The sequence below is a fragment of the Pelobates fuscus genome, chromosome 11 (genome assembly GCF_036172605.1).
Source record: "Pelobates fuscus isolate aPelFus1 chromosome 11, aPelFus1.pri, whole genome shotgun sequence".
Classification (NCBI taxonomy): Eukaryota; Metazoa; Chordata; class Amphibia; order Anura; family Pelobatidae; genus Pelobates; species Pelobates fuscus.
The window spans coordinates 134,212,576-134,228,407 of record NC_086327.1 but is presented as its reverse complement, the minus strand read 5'-3'; the positions used below and the strand labels follow the sequence as shown (position 1 = coordinate 134,228,407).

The window sequence follows — 15,832 nt, the reverse complement described above, 5'->3', positions numbered from 1 at the left end:
CTATTTATGGTTTACATATTTTTATATGATCATTACTTTTAAGAATTCGATGTTTTGAAAGTAACATTTTTTACCAGTAACTCACTCGCTGAAGTTGCTGCATTGCAATGTTTGTTTCTTTGTATAAACAGAATATTCATATATATTTAGATTACCAAATGATAACATGGGTTTAATAAATGTAACTGTGCACATTGGAGAGAGTTTATTCAAGCTGAAAAGAGTGTAATGTGTTATTAAATATTGAGAGATCGGTAATTAGTGTTTTGCCAAAATTGTAACGTGCACCATAAGGATGAATGTAACTTTTCGAAACGTATAATGACAGAATGTGATGCTAATTATATTGTGAATTGGGACCCTCTGCCACAAGCAGTCATTTATACCGGCTACAATGCTTCGGACTGATGGTCTAATAAAGGCAAATCACTTTTTGAAAGTCCACATTATCAGGATTGGGCGTTTTTAAAACACACACAGGGATAATCACTAAACTCTATATTACAATTAATTCAAATCCAAATTTCAAAATGTAAACAAAAATAACTGATTTGAAAAAAACTTTTTAATTAAAGTGTAATTTGTTGGGAATTTGATGAGACTTCATAATGAATTTAAAATTTTCACCTATAAAAAGCAGAACCGAAAACAAGCTGACTTGGACAATTTTTTTCCTTCTTATATTTGCAGGATTATTTACTAAACTGAGAGGCCAGAGAGGCCAAACTGCAATCATACTTAGAGAAATCTTCCAGGCCCATATAACACACGTTGATTCCTAATGAATTCAATTTGACTTTACAATAATTCACACTTTTAGTGAATAGCCAATGCTCTTCTCACAAGCCCCAGCAGTGTGCAGCATCGCCAAGCATGGCAACTCTATGACAGCTCGCAAGAGGTAAAGGACCTGGCCCAGGAGCACACAGACAATCCCCCCATGGCTATATGTTTATAAATAAATATATATATATGAACTTTATTTTTTGCCAGATGGACCCCTTTATGGATGCACTACGTGAATTCCCTTGATGGCAGACCTGTCACCGCATGGCTTTGTCTGTGACCGTAGTCACCATCACCTGGACCTTCAGACATACTATTTAAATAGGTTGCGGGACTTTTCTTATCGTTTAGTCACCCTGTGCCCATTATAGGTGCAGGGTGTGTGTAATGTAATTGTTTATAATGTGTGTGTGTGCTGTTAAATGTTTTGCGTGCTCTCCTGTACTGCTGAGGATTGCTACAAACTAGGTGAATTTGGATTTGGAGCCTATGTAGTGCCCTCTGTTGGTAGCAACACCAAGGCTGGTTAATTTGCATATTTGGGTAGATTTCATATTGCTAATTCTGCAGGCCGGAGAGATATTTTCTGTTAATTATTGTCTTCCCCACCCCTTTATAAATATGTCATTGTGTTATAATAAGTTGCTGTATGTTGTCTGATATGATTTGACTGTTTGTATTTTTATTGAGTTGTCACAGCAATCTTTATGTAATAAGCATGATGTAGGCTAGTCCTGAGAAAAATAAAGTTTTGTATGTTAGTTCCTTTTGTAACTTGTTTTCTGTGTGAATTTGTAGGTATTCCTGTGACAGAGTCTTCGGGCGTCTTTGCTGCTTGCAGGATCCCTCTAGCCCTGTGATAAAGCAAGAGAGCTGGGCCTGAGAGCCGCAAGTGTCTTTTTTAAAGACAAGATCTACAGCTGGGCGGGTGTGGATACCTGCCTGGAAGAAGGACTGCAACGGAAGAGGCAGAAGGTACTATTCCTGCCTGGAAGCAGAGATTCAGTGTATGAGGCAGAGGGGACGATACCTGCCTGGAAGGAGAGCTGCAGCCTGGTTGGGTGGAAAAGCTTGTGGAAGGCTTGTGGAAGGCGTTCCAGGGTCCTTGCAAGTGGCTAGGAAGCGGACTGGACGGAGCAACTCGGTCAGAGAACAGGAGCTCCGTCACCCTGTCACTTTATTTTCCCACAGTTTTCTTTTCTGTATGCCTTTTGTATCTTAATGTTGCACTCCCCCTTTTACGGCTTGCCTTTATTTATATTTATCATATTTTCTTCCTTGCACTGGATCTCAATACCTGGGTGCGGCCATTTTGTTTTCCTCTGCCCTTGACGTCTGCAGTTTGCCCTCTGTTGGATTCTTGTGAGAGATCAATTGTGGGTAAATTAGCAACTGAAATAAAACTCTGTTTAAGCTACGCCTCAAAAAAGATCCCTCTCCGAACAAGAAAATGTATTCCCTCCTTTTTGTGAACTTCAAAAAACTAAAAACAGGGAGAAATAAAGGGACAAAAAAAAAAAAAAAAAAAAAAAAAAATAGATTAATTTAAAGGTAAACCAAGAGAGTGACAGAACCATTTTAAAATGCCTCCTGTCAGTATGTAGAATTCACATGCTCCCAGTGTGCGACCAATTAAGAAATAATGTTGGTTTATTTGATATTCCTGCCAGGTTTAATTTATACCTTTCTCATTAAGAGCTAATGAATTCCTTGTATGGTTAGACAGCACTTTAATGTCAACGTACTGCAAAATCCCTGTAAAAACACGAACATTAAACACGAACGGTCATTTTACAAACAAGAAATTATACATAAACTACCTTTTAGGCAAGAAAACGGGCCAGTTATTTGAGTATAATGCCTCTAATAAACTGACAGAAACGCTGGCTTTCTCCAGCCTTTGACTAACAGAAATATAGAAAGAGATTAGGACTGTTTACTATTACAACATAATACTGCGTCTCTTGATACAAAATGCTAAATATTCAAATAGCAGGAATATCCCAACTTCATCTTCTAATTTTCATACGATACCCTACACACACCCCTCAGATCTGTCCTTGATTGATAAATCAATAATAATCTCTGCTCATTCTCATAAGAGCGCTAAGTGTGATCCAGAGTCTAGAACACTCCAGACAAATCCTCCATAGAATGCAGGGGGCGCCTGTTAAGTTAGGGGTTATGCAGTGATGCACGTGAAATGTTTATACGTGCTGGCAAACGTTTATTGACTTGCTTTGACAACATTGTACGACTTAATATTATTTGGGATATGTTATTAGATTCTCGTTTGTTTTTCTTGTTACCTCTTGATTTGTCGAAACGTATTTCCAGCTCGTTGAGAAACAACAATTAATCTTGCGTTGTTGTGTTTTTGGGTATATTACAGCTGTCGTGGGAGGTGGCCTCTGCTTTTCCCAAAGGCTTGCTCATTTTCTTAGACCTCAGAGATTTGGCAATGGCTCTAGAACTATATTAATTAACTGTTCATAATTCAGACACATTTTGATAGGTTTAATTGAAACAATAAGTGTTGGCTGTGTACTCCTACCCTGCCATAGCTGCTCCTGCACAGAGCTGGGTGCATGCAGCCTTCCTGAGTTCTCCTCTTGGGGGAGCACAATAGGGTCTATGTTTTTGGAGAAGCCTTAATGCAAGTTTTAACAAAGCGACAAGCTGCGGCACGCTACTGTATCTGGAAAGATTGGTCTACTTTCCTTTAGAGGAGCCCTGCCCAAATAACCTGCGATACCAACCCATTGCTTAATTAACCCTTTCACTGGTGGTGGTGGTTTTGTCGGAGTCTATACAGATGTTTAAACAGCATTTGGATAAATACTTGCAAAAACATAACATACAGGGATCTAATTTACAATTAGTGGGGTAATAGCTGCTTGATCCAAGGAGACATCTGACTGCTATTTTGGGGTCAAGAAGGAATTTTTTCCTAGTTTGTGGCAAAATTGGAAGCACCTCAGACTGGGTTTTTTGCCTTCTTTTGGATCAACAGCAAAAACAAATGTGAGTTAGGCTGAACTTGATGGACGCAAGTCTCTTTTCAGCCTATGTAACTATGTAACTATGTAACTGGTAATCGGCTGATCAATCGGTGCATGACGTGCACTGGTGCACATTTTAATGTTGGTGTATTTCAATCTAAGCCTTCTTTAGTAATTATTCATAGATATATGAAATTTACTCTTACCATATGGAGTCAATGTAAATAAATGGGAGATTTCATAAGAAAGATACTTTCAGCCGTTCGGGAGAGTTTATTTCACCCCGATATATTATTGGGAGAAGAGAAAGAAGGTGAGATTGATCACGTTTATATGGTAACAGGGCTGTGTTAGTCCTGTTACTATGACCACACTTGGAGAAAGAGAGAGGTCTTGTCTATGTCAGTTTGGAGGTTTTGTATTGTGTTTTGGGGGTCTTATTATGGGGTTTTGGGTGATTTAGGTTCTCGAGTCACGCTGAAACCTGGATCACTCTTTACATGTTTGGGTTTAATCTGATAATAACCGGCCATAGCAATCCTTCATCCAGGTTTATGTTAAATCTCTTGTGATTAAATGGCGAGTGTTTCCATGTACTTCGGTCTGCCTAGTGGGAAGGGAGCGGAGAACGTGAACCGAGAACGTGAACCGAGAACGTGAACCGAGAACGTGAACCTTGGGACTGGGATAAGGAGACTGGAGTTGAGGCCTGGAACAGATAGGCGGACAGATAGACAGACAGGCAGATAGATAGAAAGACAGACAGACAGATAGACAGATAGAAAGAGACAGACAGACAGGCAGGCGGACAGATAGAAAGACAGAGCATATTCACAGATGACAGTTACTCTTTTTTCATTAAAAAATAGACACTTTATTATAAATCTTTTTCCCAAACAGAATTATTACATGAGAATCAAGTGGGGTTCACACCCTGTAACAGTGGGGTACACAGCTATCTCTCTTACAGTTGATACTGTGATCATTTTACAGTGAGTGGTTTGTAAACACATCGAGCATTTCTATAAATCTCACACTGTTTGGTAATCGTAGGTCTATACCCGCTTCCGTGGCACCTTCCGTGGGGCAAAGGGCGCCCGCGGGGCGTGGCGAGATTTAATTTTATTGTTTTATGGATTAAAGTGTTTTCAGAAACGCACAGATCACAGTCAGTTTGACTGACGAGAACAGTGCACATACATCAGCAAAATAACGGAGCATTATTAAAAAGGGAACCTTTCTCTCCTTGCAACCAATAATCTTACAAACATGAATTGTTGTTCACACAAGGCTAATAAGTGATTTTTCAGCAACACTTCTTATACAGTATGTAATAAATGTAGGGCAGCTATATATAGTTATTTAATGATGTTTAACTCCTATCCTACACATAAAATATAAATATTCATCCAAACTTCTATTTGAAGACCCCATAAGGTCAGCGAAAGAAATAAATGTCTGCCTTTAAGGTAAAAACAATAAGATTTATTACAGTCAGCAATCAAGATTAGTCGATAGAGGGGAAAAATAGCTTAACTTTCTACCTGCGACAGAGACGATGCATGCTCTCACACCACAAACGTGATTACAATTCTGGGTTTCAAGAGACGCACATTATGTGCTTCAATCAGTGTGTATTGCTTGGCATTGGCAGTCATGGAGCGAGAAAACAAGGGCAAAACAGTACCTTCAGACAGACAGACAAGCAAAGATAGACAACAACCATACAAACAGACAGACAGACAAAAAGACAGAGAAACAGATAGACAGAGATAGACAGAGATAGACAAATGGGTAGCGAAACAAAAGAGACGGAAGGATGGATGGTTGGACAAAGATGGAAAAGTTGGAAAAGGAAACAAACATGGACAGACAGACCTACTGGTATTAAATAGTTAACCAGGACATGCTTTATGAATAAAATTGTTAAATTCTATTATTTGCCAAATACACGGAAAATGTTGGAGATAAATCACAATGTGTTACTTTGCCCTTTGGACTGTAAACGAGTAGAAAGAATTGCTCTTTTTTCTGGCGTTCAGAGGGAATGATGGTTTACTCAGCCCTTTGGCACTCTCAAGGCATAATACATTACTCCCCCCTCTGGCAGTAGGTGTACAATGGATAACTTACCCCTATGTTATTACTAGATCGTAATGTGTTACTTCCCCCTTTGGCACTCACCTATTACAATATGTTTCTCACCCATCAGGCACTTACAGGGTACAATGTATAACCCTTCTAGAACTCAGGATATAATGTTGTAACACAACCCTATAGCACACACAACATCAAACAAATTGCCCCTCTAGCACACATAAAATACAATGTTTTACTCAACCCTTTGGCACTCATGGGATACAATTTGTTGCTCATCCTTTAGGCACATAATGGGCATAATTTTATTACTCACCCGTCTAGCCCTTGCTGAGTACAATTGGTTGCTCACTCTCCGTGGCAAAGTATCTGAGAGGGTTAAATGAGGACAGACACTCAATATATCCCTTTAGTTTCATGCAAAATAAAGGCACTTAATATCAAGGCATTCCTAAGTTTCAAAGGAAAAACAGTTTCATTTGCCCGTATATTTTTTTTTTCTTTTAACGGCAGTTCCTGGCACAAAAATAAAGAACACTATATACACTGTCTGATTGTCTTACAAACACAGCAAAAATTCCCAGTCATTTCAACGCAGTAAGACTCCTTGGGCATTAGTGATGGAGATTTCTTACTCTATGTTCTTCCAAACGGCAGTTTAACCCTTTCCCTTCCAGATGAAAGGAGTTAGTGGGCGGGTTCTGGCAATGATCATGTCCAGTACAGGCAATGGGAGCTCCCAGGGGCCCCTCTATATGCAGAATTGTCCTCAGTCTTTGGCTATGTAACTGTGTGACCTGGCCCGTTTTAACTCGAGGAGTGCTGATCACTGATTGTCATTTCTGGTTGCGGTGTGCCTGGCAACAGCGGTGACTGTAACTCTGAATTTGTACAATTTTCTTCCACACTCGCCGGTAACGTGTGAGCGTTCTGTTTTTGTCCTGTGTCTTTACTATGTTCTTCCTCATCCAGCTCGGACGCGTGGGTCAATTGGTGCATCTTCTCTTCAGCTTCGATTTCTTCGGAGGATGGGATGGAATTTTTCTTTGGGCGACCTTTTGGCTTTGTGGGCGCTTCTTGCCCCCCTTTGAGCACCTTCAAAGGAAGGAGATTTTGTTTGTTAACACTTTATAATAATACTTGGATTTCCAGTGTCAAATTCGGGGTCAATATTTATCAACCACAGTCAAAACCCAAACAAAACAATAATTATCAATAAAATTACAATCTACAATAGTTATATAGTATATAAGTAGTCCTCTAAGTCTTTAGCAATGGTTCGTGATCCCCCCCTACACTATTTTATTGGGTCTTCACCTTTTGCACAGGTAAATCATAATCACTGTATTCACCAGGTAGGTGATCATGGTAAATTGTTACATTGTTTGGTGAATGTAGCAGTAATGACTTTGGGAAGAATTTTAAGCTGCATTGTCAACACCACACCCCCATAGAAAATAAGTATTTCAAAAGATATCATCTTTTTGAAATACTCATTTCGATAGAGGTAATTTAAAATTGAAGACTGGTTCATCAACCTAATGTCATTAAAAATTCTGAAAAAAAGTTAAGATCGATCAAAAAGTTCGACATGGTTTCCTTGGGATACGAAAGTCTCTGGAGTTCATTCACTAACCCGCGAATTGCAGTGAATTAACAAAAGAATTAAAAATGTTGCGCTAAAACGACCAAACTGTAAATTTTCTTTAAATCACATATTATTTCACTTGGTAATTGTGTTCCAAATTTTTTATTTCTCCACAATTTCTTTGATTTTATGTTTTTTCACACTTCAATAAATTTCTTGCCAGATCTTTAATCTCAGTTACCTTGAAAACCAATACAATCAAGACTAAACCAAACAGGGTTAAAATTCCGTTAAATCGATATTTGAAAAGCCAGTGTGGGGTACGGGACTGAAAGAGTCTGTTTAGAGGCAAAAATGCAAAGCAAATTTCTTATAAAAATTAAAAAAAAAGAAGAAACAATTAAAGATGTAATGTTTTCAAATGACTGAAAGTTATCAGATTCTAAGATTAAAATCTACTTAGTCGACTTACGATTTTTTTCCATTTCATTCTGCGATTTTGGTACCACGTCTTGACCTGAAGTTGTGTCAGACCGAGAGACTGCGCCAAATCCAACCTGGGGGAAACGCAGAGACAATTTGTATCAAAACCTAGTTTGTAAAGCAGCGAATATATTACTGACGCTAATGGCGACCAAACAGCTTTCAGGAATTCACATTGAACAAAGTGTTAATAAATAGTATACGCATCAACATATCAGGGTTTATCGACTTAAATCAGTTGTAGATAACTGAACACCACATGGCAAAATGTAGACTGAAACGTTGTGAGCATGGTTTCAGATCTGCTAATGGGATTTAACATTAGAAGTCGGTTTCCAATTCACTACAATTCTGTGTTTGCTGAATAAACGCCATAGATTTAGTTTCCAGCACAAATCATAGACTGAGTCCCTGTTTCAGGACTTGGTGTTCAGTTCATGGGAGAGATGGGGGGTCAGTTTCACGAATCCTGTTAAGTGTTTTGGGACCCAGAGACGTTAAGAAATAATACAGGCCGGGGTCGGTAATGTAAATTTAGAATGGGAAGGGAAGGGTGAGTAGGTGCAGTTTTGGGGGAAATTAAAGTGATAGAGGGATTCTGAGACTGAATGGTCTAGTTTTATGATAAGAGGGAAGAATACTGCTAAATATTGATTGAGTCGGCAGGTAAGAGTTAATCTGCTCAATATGACATATATTGAGCTGATCTGTTATTTGGGAAACTGTGTACACATATCAAGCAATCCCCTACTCCATTACTGTGTTAATGTTAAACTGCTTCCACTGGAAGGCTATTCCAGGTATCTACTACACTTCTGTATCGATGTTAGCCCTTGCTGCTCCCACTGGAAGGCTATTCCAGGTATCTACTACCCTTTCTAAATTGCTGTCATTGCTCCCACTGGGAGGCTATTCCATGTATCAACTACTCTTTGTATATCACTGTTATCCTTTACTGATTCCACTGAAAAGCTATTCCAGGTATTTACTACCCTTTGTATATCACGGTTAATTTTACTGCTTCCACTGGAAGACCCTTCCATGTATTTACTACCCTTTCTGTATCCCTGGTAGCCTTTACTTCTTCAACTGGAAGGATATTCCAGGTATCTACTACCCTTTCTATATTACTATTACCACTCACACTGGAAGGCTATTCCAGGTATCTACTACCCTTTCTATATCACTGTTACTTCTCCTACTGGAAGGCTATTCCAGGTATCTACTACCCTTTCTATATTACTATTACCACTCACACTGGAAGGCTATTCCAGGTATCTACTACCCTTTCTATATCATTGTTACTGCTTCCACTGGAAGGCTATTCCGGGTATCTACTACCCTTTCTATAGCACTCTTACTACTCCCACCGGAAGGCTATTCCAGGTATCTACTACCCTTTCTTTATTACTGTTACTGTTCCCACTGGAAGGCTATTCCAGGTATCTACTACAATTTGTATATCACTGTTAGTCTTTACTGCTTATACTGGAAGGCTATTCCAGGTATCTACTACCCTTTCTATATCACTGTTACTACTCCCACTGGAAGGCTATTCCATGTATCTGCTACCCTTCTATATCACTGTTACTACTCCCACTGGAAGGCTATTCCATGTATCTACTACCCTTTCTATATCACTGTTACTGCTTCCACTGGAATGCCATTCCAGGTATCTACTACCCTTTCTATATCACTGTTACTGCTCCCACTGGAATGCCATTCCAGGTATCTACTACCCTTTCTATATCACTGTTTCTGGTTATATATCAGGGTATGTATGATATACAGAGGGTCAGGGCTATGTGACTATATTACATTTGCTCTGTCCCCCTCCAGACATTTACCCCAGTGTGTTACTCTTTGTGGTTTGAGATGTTCCCATGTGGGCATACAGATGGTTTGAGCCGAGCTGTGTTACATAAAAAGACATTTCATGCTGTTGCTAGGTTACAGAGCGGTTTGAATCTCAGCCATGCGAGGGGTGTGTTGTTTTAGCTCGCTGCTGTCAGATGTTTTAATGTTTTTTTGAAAGGTTTGAGCCCATGTCTGTGAGCGTGAAGCTTGAAATCAATGCACCGGCACAGAGAGGATCCTTTCACTGGCGTCCAGACCCCACGCCTTTGATGTGATGTTAGAGGGTCGGAGGCAGAGCCATACATGTGCCAGATCGAGCCAACGTGGCGGGAACTCAGTGATCGGCTTGGTGACATCACCGTGCAGCTGTGCAGGAATCCGAGGCCAAACACAGCTGGCCGTGGCCGACATAATACCGAATAACACCCAGGGAACAACGCTAAATAGACCATCCTTAAAATATAAATTTTTTGATTTTTTGCTAAATTCGTGATTATATTCTAACACTTTAAATAAAAAAAAACATTTTTCGCAAATTCTTCATTTGTATGGATGTGTTTATAAATCGAATGATTTTATACCATGTATATCTGTCAATGTTTTGAATTTATTTATTTGTCTGTCTGTCTGTCTATATTCTATATAAATCCATAGACAGGCAAACAGAGCAAACCCTGCTCAATGCACGTATCAATAATCAATAACGCTTCATTCTAACGTAGGACATATTACATTACATTCTACTATCTATCACATTAAATTATTTTATATTATATATGTATTGTATTACACTATATATTACATTATATTATATTACACTATGTATTGTATTACACTATATATTACGTTATATTATTTTATGTTAATGTATTGTATTACACTATATATTACATTATATTATATTACACTATGTATTGTATTACACTATATATTACATTATTTTATGTTAATGTATTGTATTACACTATATATTACATCATATTGTTTTATGTTAATGTATTGTATTACACTATATATTACGTTATATTATATTACACTATGTATTGTATTACACTATATATTACATCATATTGTTTTATGTTAATGTATTGTATTACACTATATATTACATTATATTATTTTACGTTAATGTATTGTATTACACTATATATTACGTTATATTATTTTATGTTAATGTATTGTATTACACTATATATTACATTATATTATATTACACTATGTATTGTATTACACTATATATTACATTATATTATATTACACTATGTATTGGATTACACTATATATTACATTATATTATTTTATGCTAATGTATTGTATTACACTATATATTACATTATATTATATTACACTATGTATTGTATTACACTATATATTACGTTATATTATTTTATGTTAATGTATTGTATTACACTATATATTACATTATATTATTTTATGTTAATGTATTGTATTACACTATATATTACGTTATATTATATTACACTATGTATTGTATTACACTATATATTACATTATATTATTTTATGCTAATGTATTGTATTACACTATATATTACATTATATTATTTTATGTTAATGTATTGTATTACACTATATATTACGTTATATTATTTTATGTTAATGTATTGTATTACACTATAGATTACGTTATATTATTTAGGATCCAGTGATCATCAGTCAGTGTGGTTTAATATAAGAACAGTGACTGAGTCACACCACACAAAAACAAAAGTTTTAGACTTTAGAAAAACAGACTTTTCTAAAATTAGAATATGTGTAAAGGAGTCATTATCAGACTGGAGCAATTTATATGGAGTCCAAAATAAATGGGATTATTTAAAAGTTGCACTACTGAAGGCAACAGAAAATTGCATTAGGCTTGTCAGTAAAAGCAAAAAATTCAAGAAACCACTGTGGTACTCCGCAGATGTGGCCAAAATAGTAAAAAACAAAAAGTTAGCATTTAGTAATTATAAAAAAAACCAGAGTGAGGAAGACAGAATGACCTATAAGATTAGGCAGAAAGAGGCTAAGCAAGTTATAAGAGCTTCCAAATCCCACACAGAAGAGAAAATAGCACAGTCAGTAAAAAAGGGGGACAAAACTTTTTTTAGATACATAAATGAGAAAAGAAAAGTAAAACAAGGATTAGTTAGATTAAAAACAAAAGAAGGAAGGTATGTAGATGAGGATAAAGGTCTAGCTGACTGCCTCAATGAATATTTTTGTTCGGTATTTACAGATGAAAATGAAGGAAAGGGACCTCTGTTAACAAAAAGGATAAATGAGTCATTTATTACACGTGAGTTTACAGAGGAAGAGGTTCTATTTCAACTGTCAAAAGTAAAGACAAATAAGTCAATGGGACCTGATGGAATACACCCAAAGCTATTAAAAGAGCTTAGTGGTGTACTAGCAAAACCATTAACAGATTTATTTAACCAATCATTGAAAACAGGAGTAGTCCCAGAAGATTGGAAGTTAGCGAATGTTGTGCCCATTCACAAGAAAGGTAATAGGGAGGAGTCGGGCAACTATAGGCCAGTAAGCCTTACTTCAGTAGTGGGGAAAGTGATGGAAACCATGTTAAAGGATAGGATTGTTGAACATCTAAAAACACATGGATTTCAAGACCAGAGACAACATGGGTTTACTTCAGGGAGATCATGCCAAACTAATCTTATTGATTTTTTTGATTGGGTAACTAAAATTATAGATCAGGGTGGTGCAGTAGACATTGCTTACTTAGATTTCAGTAAGGCTTTTGACACTGTTGCACATAGAAGGCTTATCAATAAACTACAATCTTTGAGTTTAGATTCGAATATTGTTGAATGGGTAAGGCAGTGGCTGAGTGACAGGCAACAGAGGGTTGTAGTCAATGGAGTATATTCGAAGCTTGGGCTTGTCACCAGTGGGGTACCTCAGGGATCTGTACTTGGACCCATTCTCTTTAATATTTTTATTAGTGATATTGCAGAAGGTCTTGATGGTAAGGTGTGTCTTTTTGCGGATGATACTAAGATATGTAACAGGGTTGATGTTCCAGGAGGGATAAGCCAAATGGAAAATGATTTAGGTAAACTAGAAAAATGGTCAGAGTTGTGGCAACTGACATTTAATGTGGATAAGTGCAAGATAATGCATCTTGGACGTAAAAACCCAAGGGTAGAGTACAAAATATTTGATAGAGTCCTAACCTCAACATCTGAGGAAAGGGATTTAGGGGTGATTATTTCTGATGACTTAAAGGTAGGCAGACAATGTAATAGAGCAGCAGGAAATGCTAGCAGAATGCTTGGTTGTATAGGGATAGGTATTAGCAGTAGAAAGAGGGAAGTGCTCATGCCATTGTACAGAACACTGGTGAGACCTCACTTGGAGTACTGTACACAGTACTGGAGACCCTATCTTCAGAAGGATATTGATACCTTAGAGAGAGTTCAAAGAAGGGCTACTAAACTGGTTCATGGATTGCAGGATAAAACTTACCAGGAAAGGTTGAAGGATCTTAACATGTATAGCTTGGAGGAAAGACGAGACAGGGGGGATATGATAGAAACATTTAAATACATAAAGGGAATCAACACAGTAAAGGAGGAGACTATATTTAAAAGAAGAAAAACTACCACAACAAGAGGACATAGTCTTAAATTAGAGGGACAAAGGTTTAAAAATAATACCAGGAAGTATTACTTTACTGAGAGGGTAGTGGATGCATGGAATAGCCTTCCAGCTGAAGTGGTAGAGGTTAACACAGTAAAGGAGTTTAAGCATGCGTGGGATAGGCATAAGGCTATCCTAACTATAAGATAAGGCCAGGGACTAATGAAAGTATTTAGAAAACTGGGCAGACTAGATGGGCCGAATGGTTCTTATCTGCCGTCACATTCTATGTTTCTATGTTTCTATGTTTCTATTGTATTACACTATATATTAATTATATTATTTTATGCTAATGTATTGTATTACACTATATATTACATTATATTATTTTATGTTAATGTATTGTATTACACTATATATTACGTTATATTATTTTATGTTAATGTATTGTATTACACTATATATTACGTTATATTATTTTATGTTAATGTATTGTATTACACTATAGATTACGTTATATTATTTTATGTTAATTTATTGTATTACACTATATATTACAACATATTGTTTTATGTTAATGTATTGTATTACACTATATATTACAACATATTGTTTTATGTTAATGTATTGTATTACACTATATATTACGTTATATTATTTTATGTTAATGTATTGTATTACACTATATATTACATTATATTATATTACACTATGTATTGTATTACACTATAGATTACGTTATATTATTTTATATTAATGTATTGTATTACACTATATATTACGTTATATTATTTTATGTTAATGTATTGTATTACACTGTATATTACGTTATATTATTTTATATTACACTATATATTGTATTACAGTATATTACAGTATTTTATATTACACTATATATTGTATAACACAGTATATTATATTTCATTACATTATTTTATACTACATAACAATATATATTTATTAGATATACACAAGTACAGATTTTAGCAATGATGTCTATAAAATGAGGGGTGCGGCTGCAGTATAGAATGGTAACAGACATACGAAGTGTAAGACCACTGACCGGTCTGGGGTTGACAAATATTTCTGCTTCTGAAACTTCTTTTCTAGGCCCATCAGCTGAACTTCGGTGAAGATGGTTCGGCTGCGACGCGGCTTTTTCACTCGAGGGGCTGTTTGTTCAAGTTCTGACTCACTGCTGGGGTGGGCTTCGCTGGCCGGGGTCTCAGAGCGCACACCTCCCGAGGAAAGGTGTGTCGGGGACAGCACCTGGACGAGCGGGGACGAGGCCTGGGGGACCAGGTGAGTGACAACGTTGGGCTGCCGAGTGATGACGGAGAGAAGAGGATAGGTTCTGTGTGGCAATGATCCTGCAATAGGGAGGGCAAGGTTAGAAACTCTATGAAAATAATGTAACTATATATCTTCAGTCAACATTCATGGCGGATTACAGGCTGCAGATGTTTACGAATCATAAGGTGTGCAAAGTATCATGGGAAATGTAGTCTATAAAGATCTGCAGTGCCAAAGTTATCTAACACTCTAAATAAAGAAGCTTGAAAAAAAAACAATTGAAAAAATCATTCCCGCGCCCTGCCCCAAAACACATCAAGATTGGCCATTCTCCAAAACCAGGAATTTCTCACGGAATTATTCACTAAACTGCAAATGGCTTTGAATTTTCCAGGAAATTGCAAATTGTAAACCAGCATAGAAAAATTGCAAAAGCTCTCCATGTAAAACTTTACTTACAGCTCGACTAGTTTGGCCTGAATTGTACAAATCATTGAAAGATTCCTGGCGATTCACAGATTACGGATTTATCCTAATAACGTAATTAAAAATGGAACTAAAGAAGGTTTATTGAAAGATGATGTTTGGGCTTCTGATTCATTCTTACCAAAAACTGAAGTCAGAAAATAAAAGTTGGGGAGCACCAAATACATTAATCCATAGAATAAAAATAATATGAAAATAAATTGAATTACTGTAACAATATTGCAAACCATAAAAAAATATTAGAAAGTTAGACACACCATAAATATTGAAATCCGGTGTGGGTATTACTGCATTGGTTCTATTAAAGCTTTGTTTAATAAAATTTTTTCATTTATATTGATTAAAACAAATTAGGTGATAAATAAAGTAGACATTAAAGGCCGGTTCACTTTCAGGGATATTCACAGATGGTGAATTCTAAGTGAATTTCAATTTAAGGCCAGATTAGCCGAGTTAGAAGCATAGAATACTTCTAGGTTGGTCAGTTTTGCCTTGAATTTTAATTCACTTTGAAAGGTTTCTTTCGTGCAGAAATAAACTGGGTAGGTTTGTGCGGTATCCCCACTTTACGAATACCCCTCAAGGCTGTGACGTGAATGAACATAAAGACCTGACTGAACCCTGCATTCATTGAC

General features: G+C 36.7%; 1 protein-coding gene across 1 annotated transcript in view; it reads right to left on the bottom strand.

Annotated features, from left to right (window-relative positions):
* Positions 1 to 4,638: 4,638 nt before the first annotated feature.
* The window catches only part of BARX2 (BARX homeobox 2), a 48,639-nt gene continuing 37,445 nt past the window's right edge, over positions 4,639 to 15,832 (bottom strand). The window contains exons 2-4 of the mRNA XM_063436026.1: positions 14,482 to 14,788; positions 7,946 to 8,030; positions 4,639 to 6,980 (exon numbers count right to left, since the gene is read on the bottom strand). Coding sequence (XP_063292096.1) covers positions 6,693 to 6,980; positions 7,946 to 8,030; positions 14,482 to 14,788 — 680 coding nt within the window. The 3' untranslated portion in view covers positions 4,639 to 6,692. The remainder of the gene's footprint in view (positions 6,981 to 7,945; positions 8,031 to 14,481; positions 14,789 to 15,832) is intronic.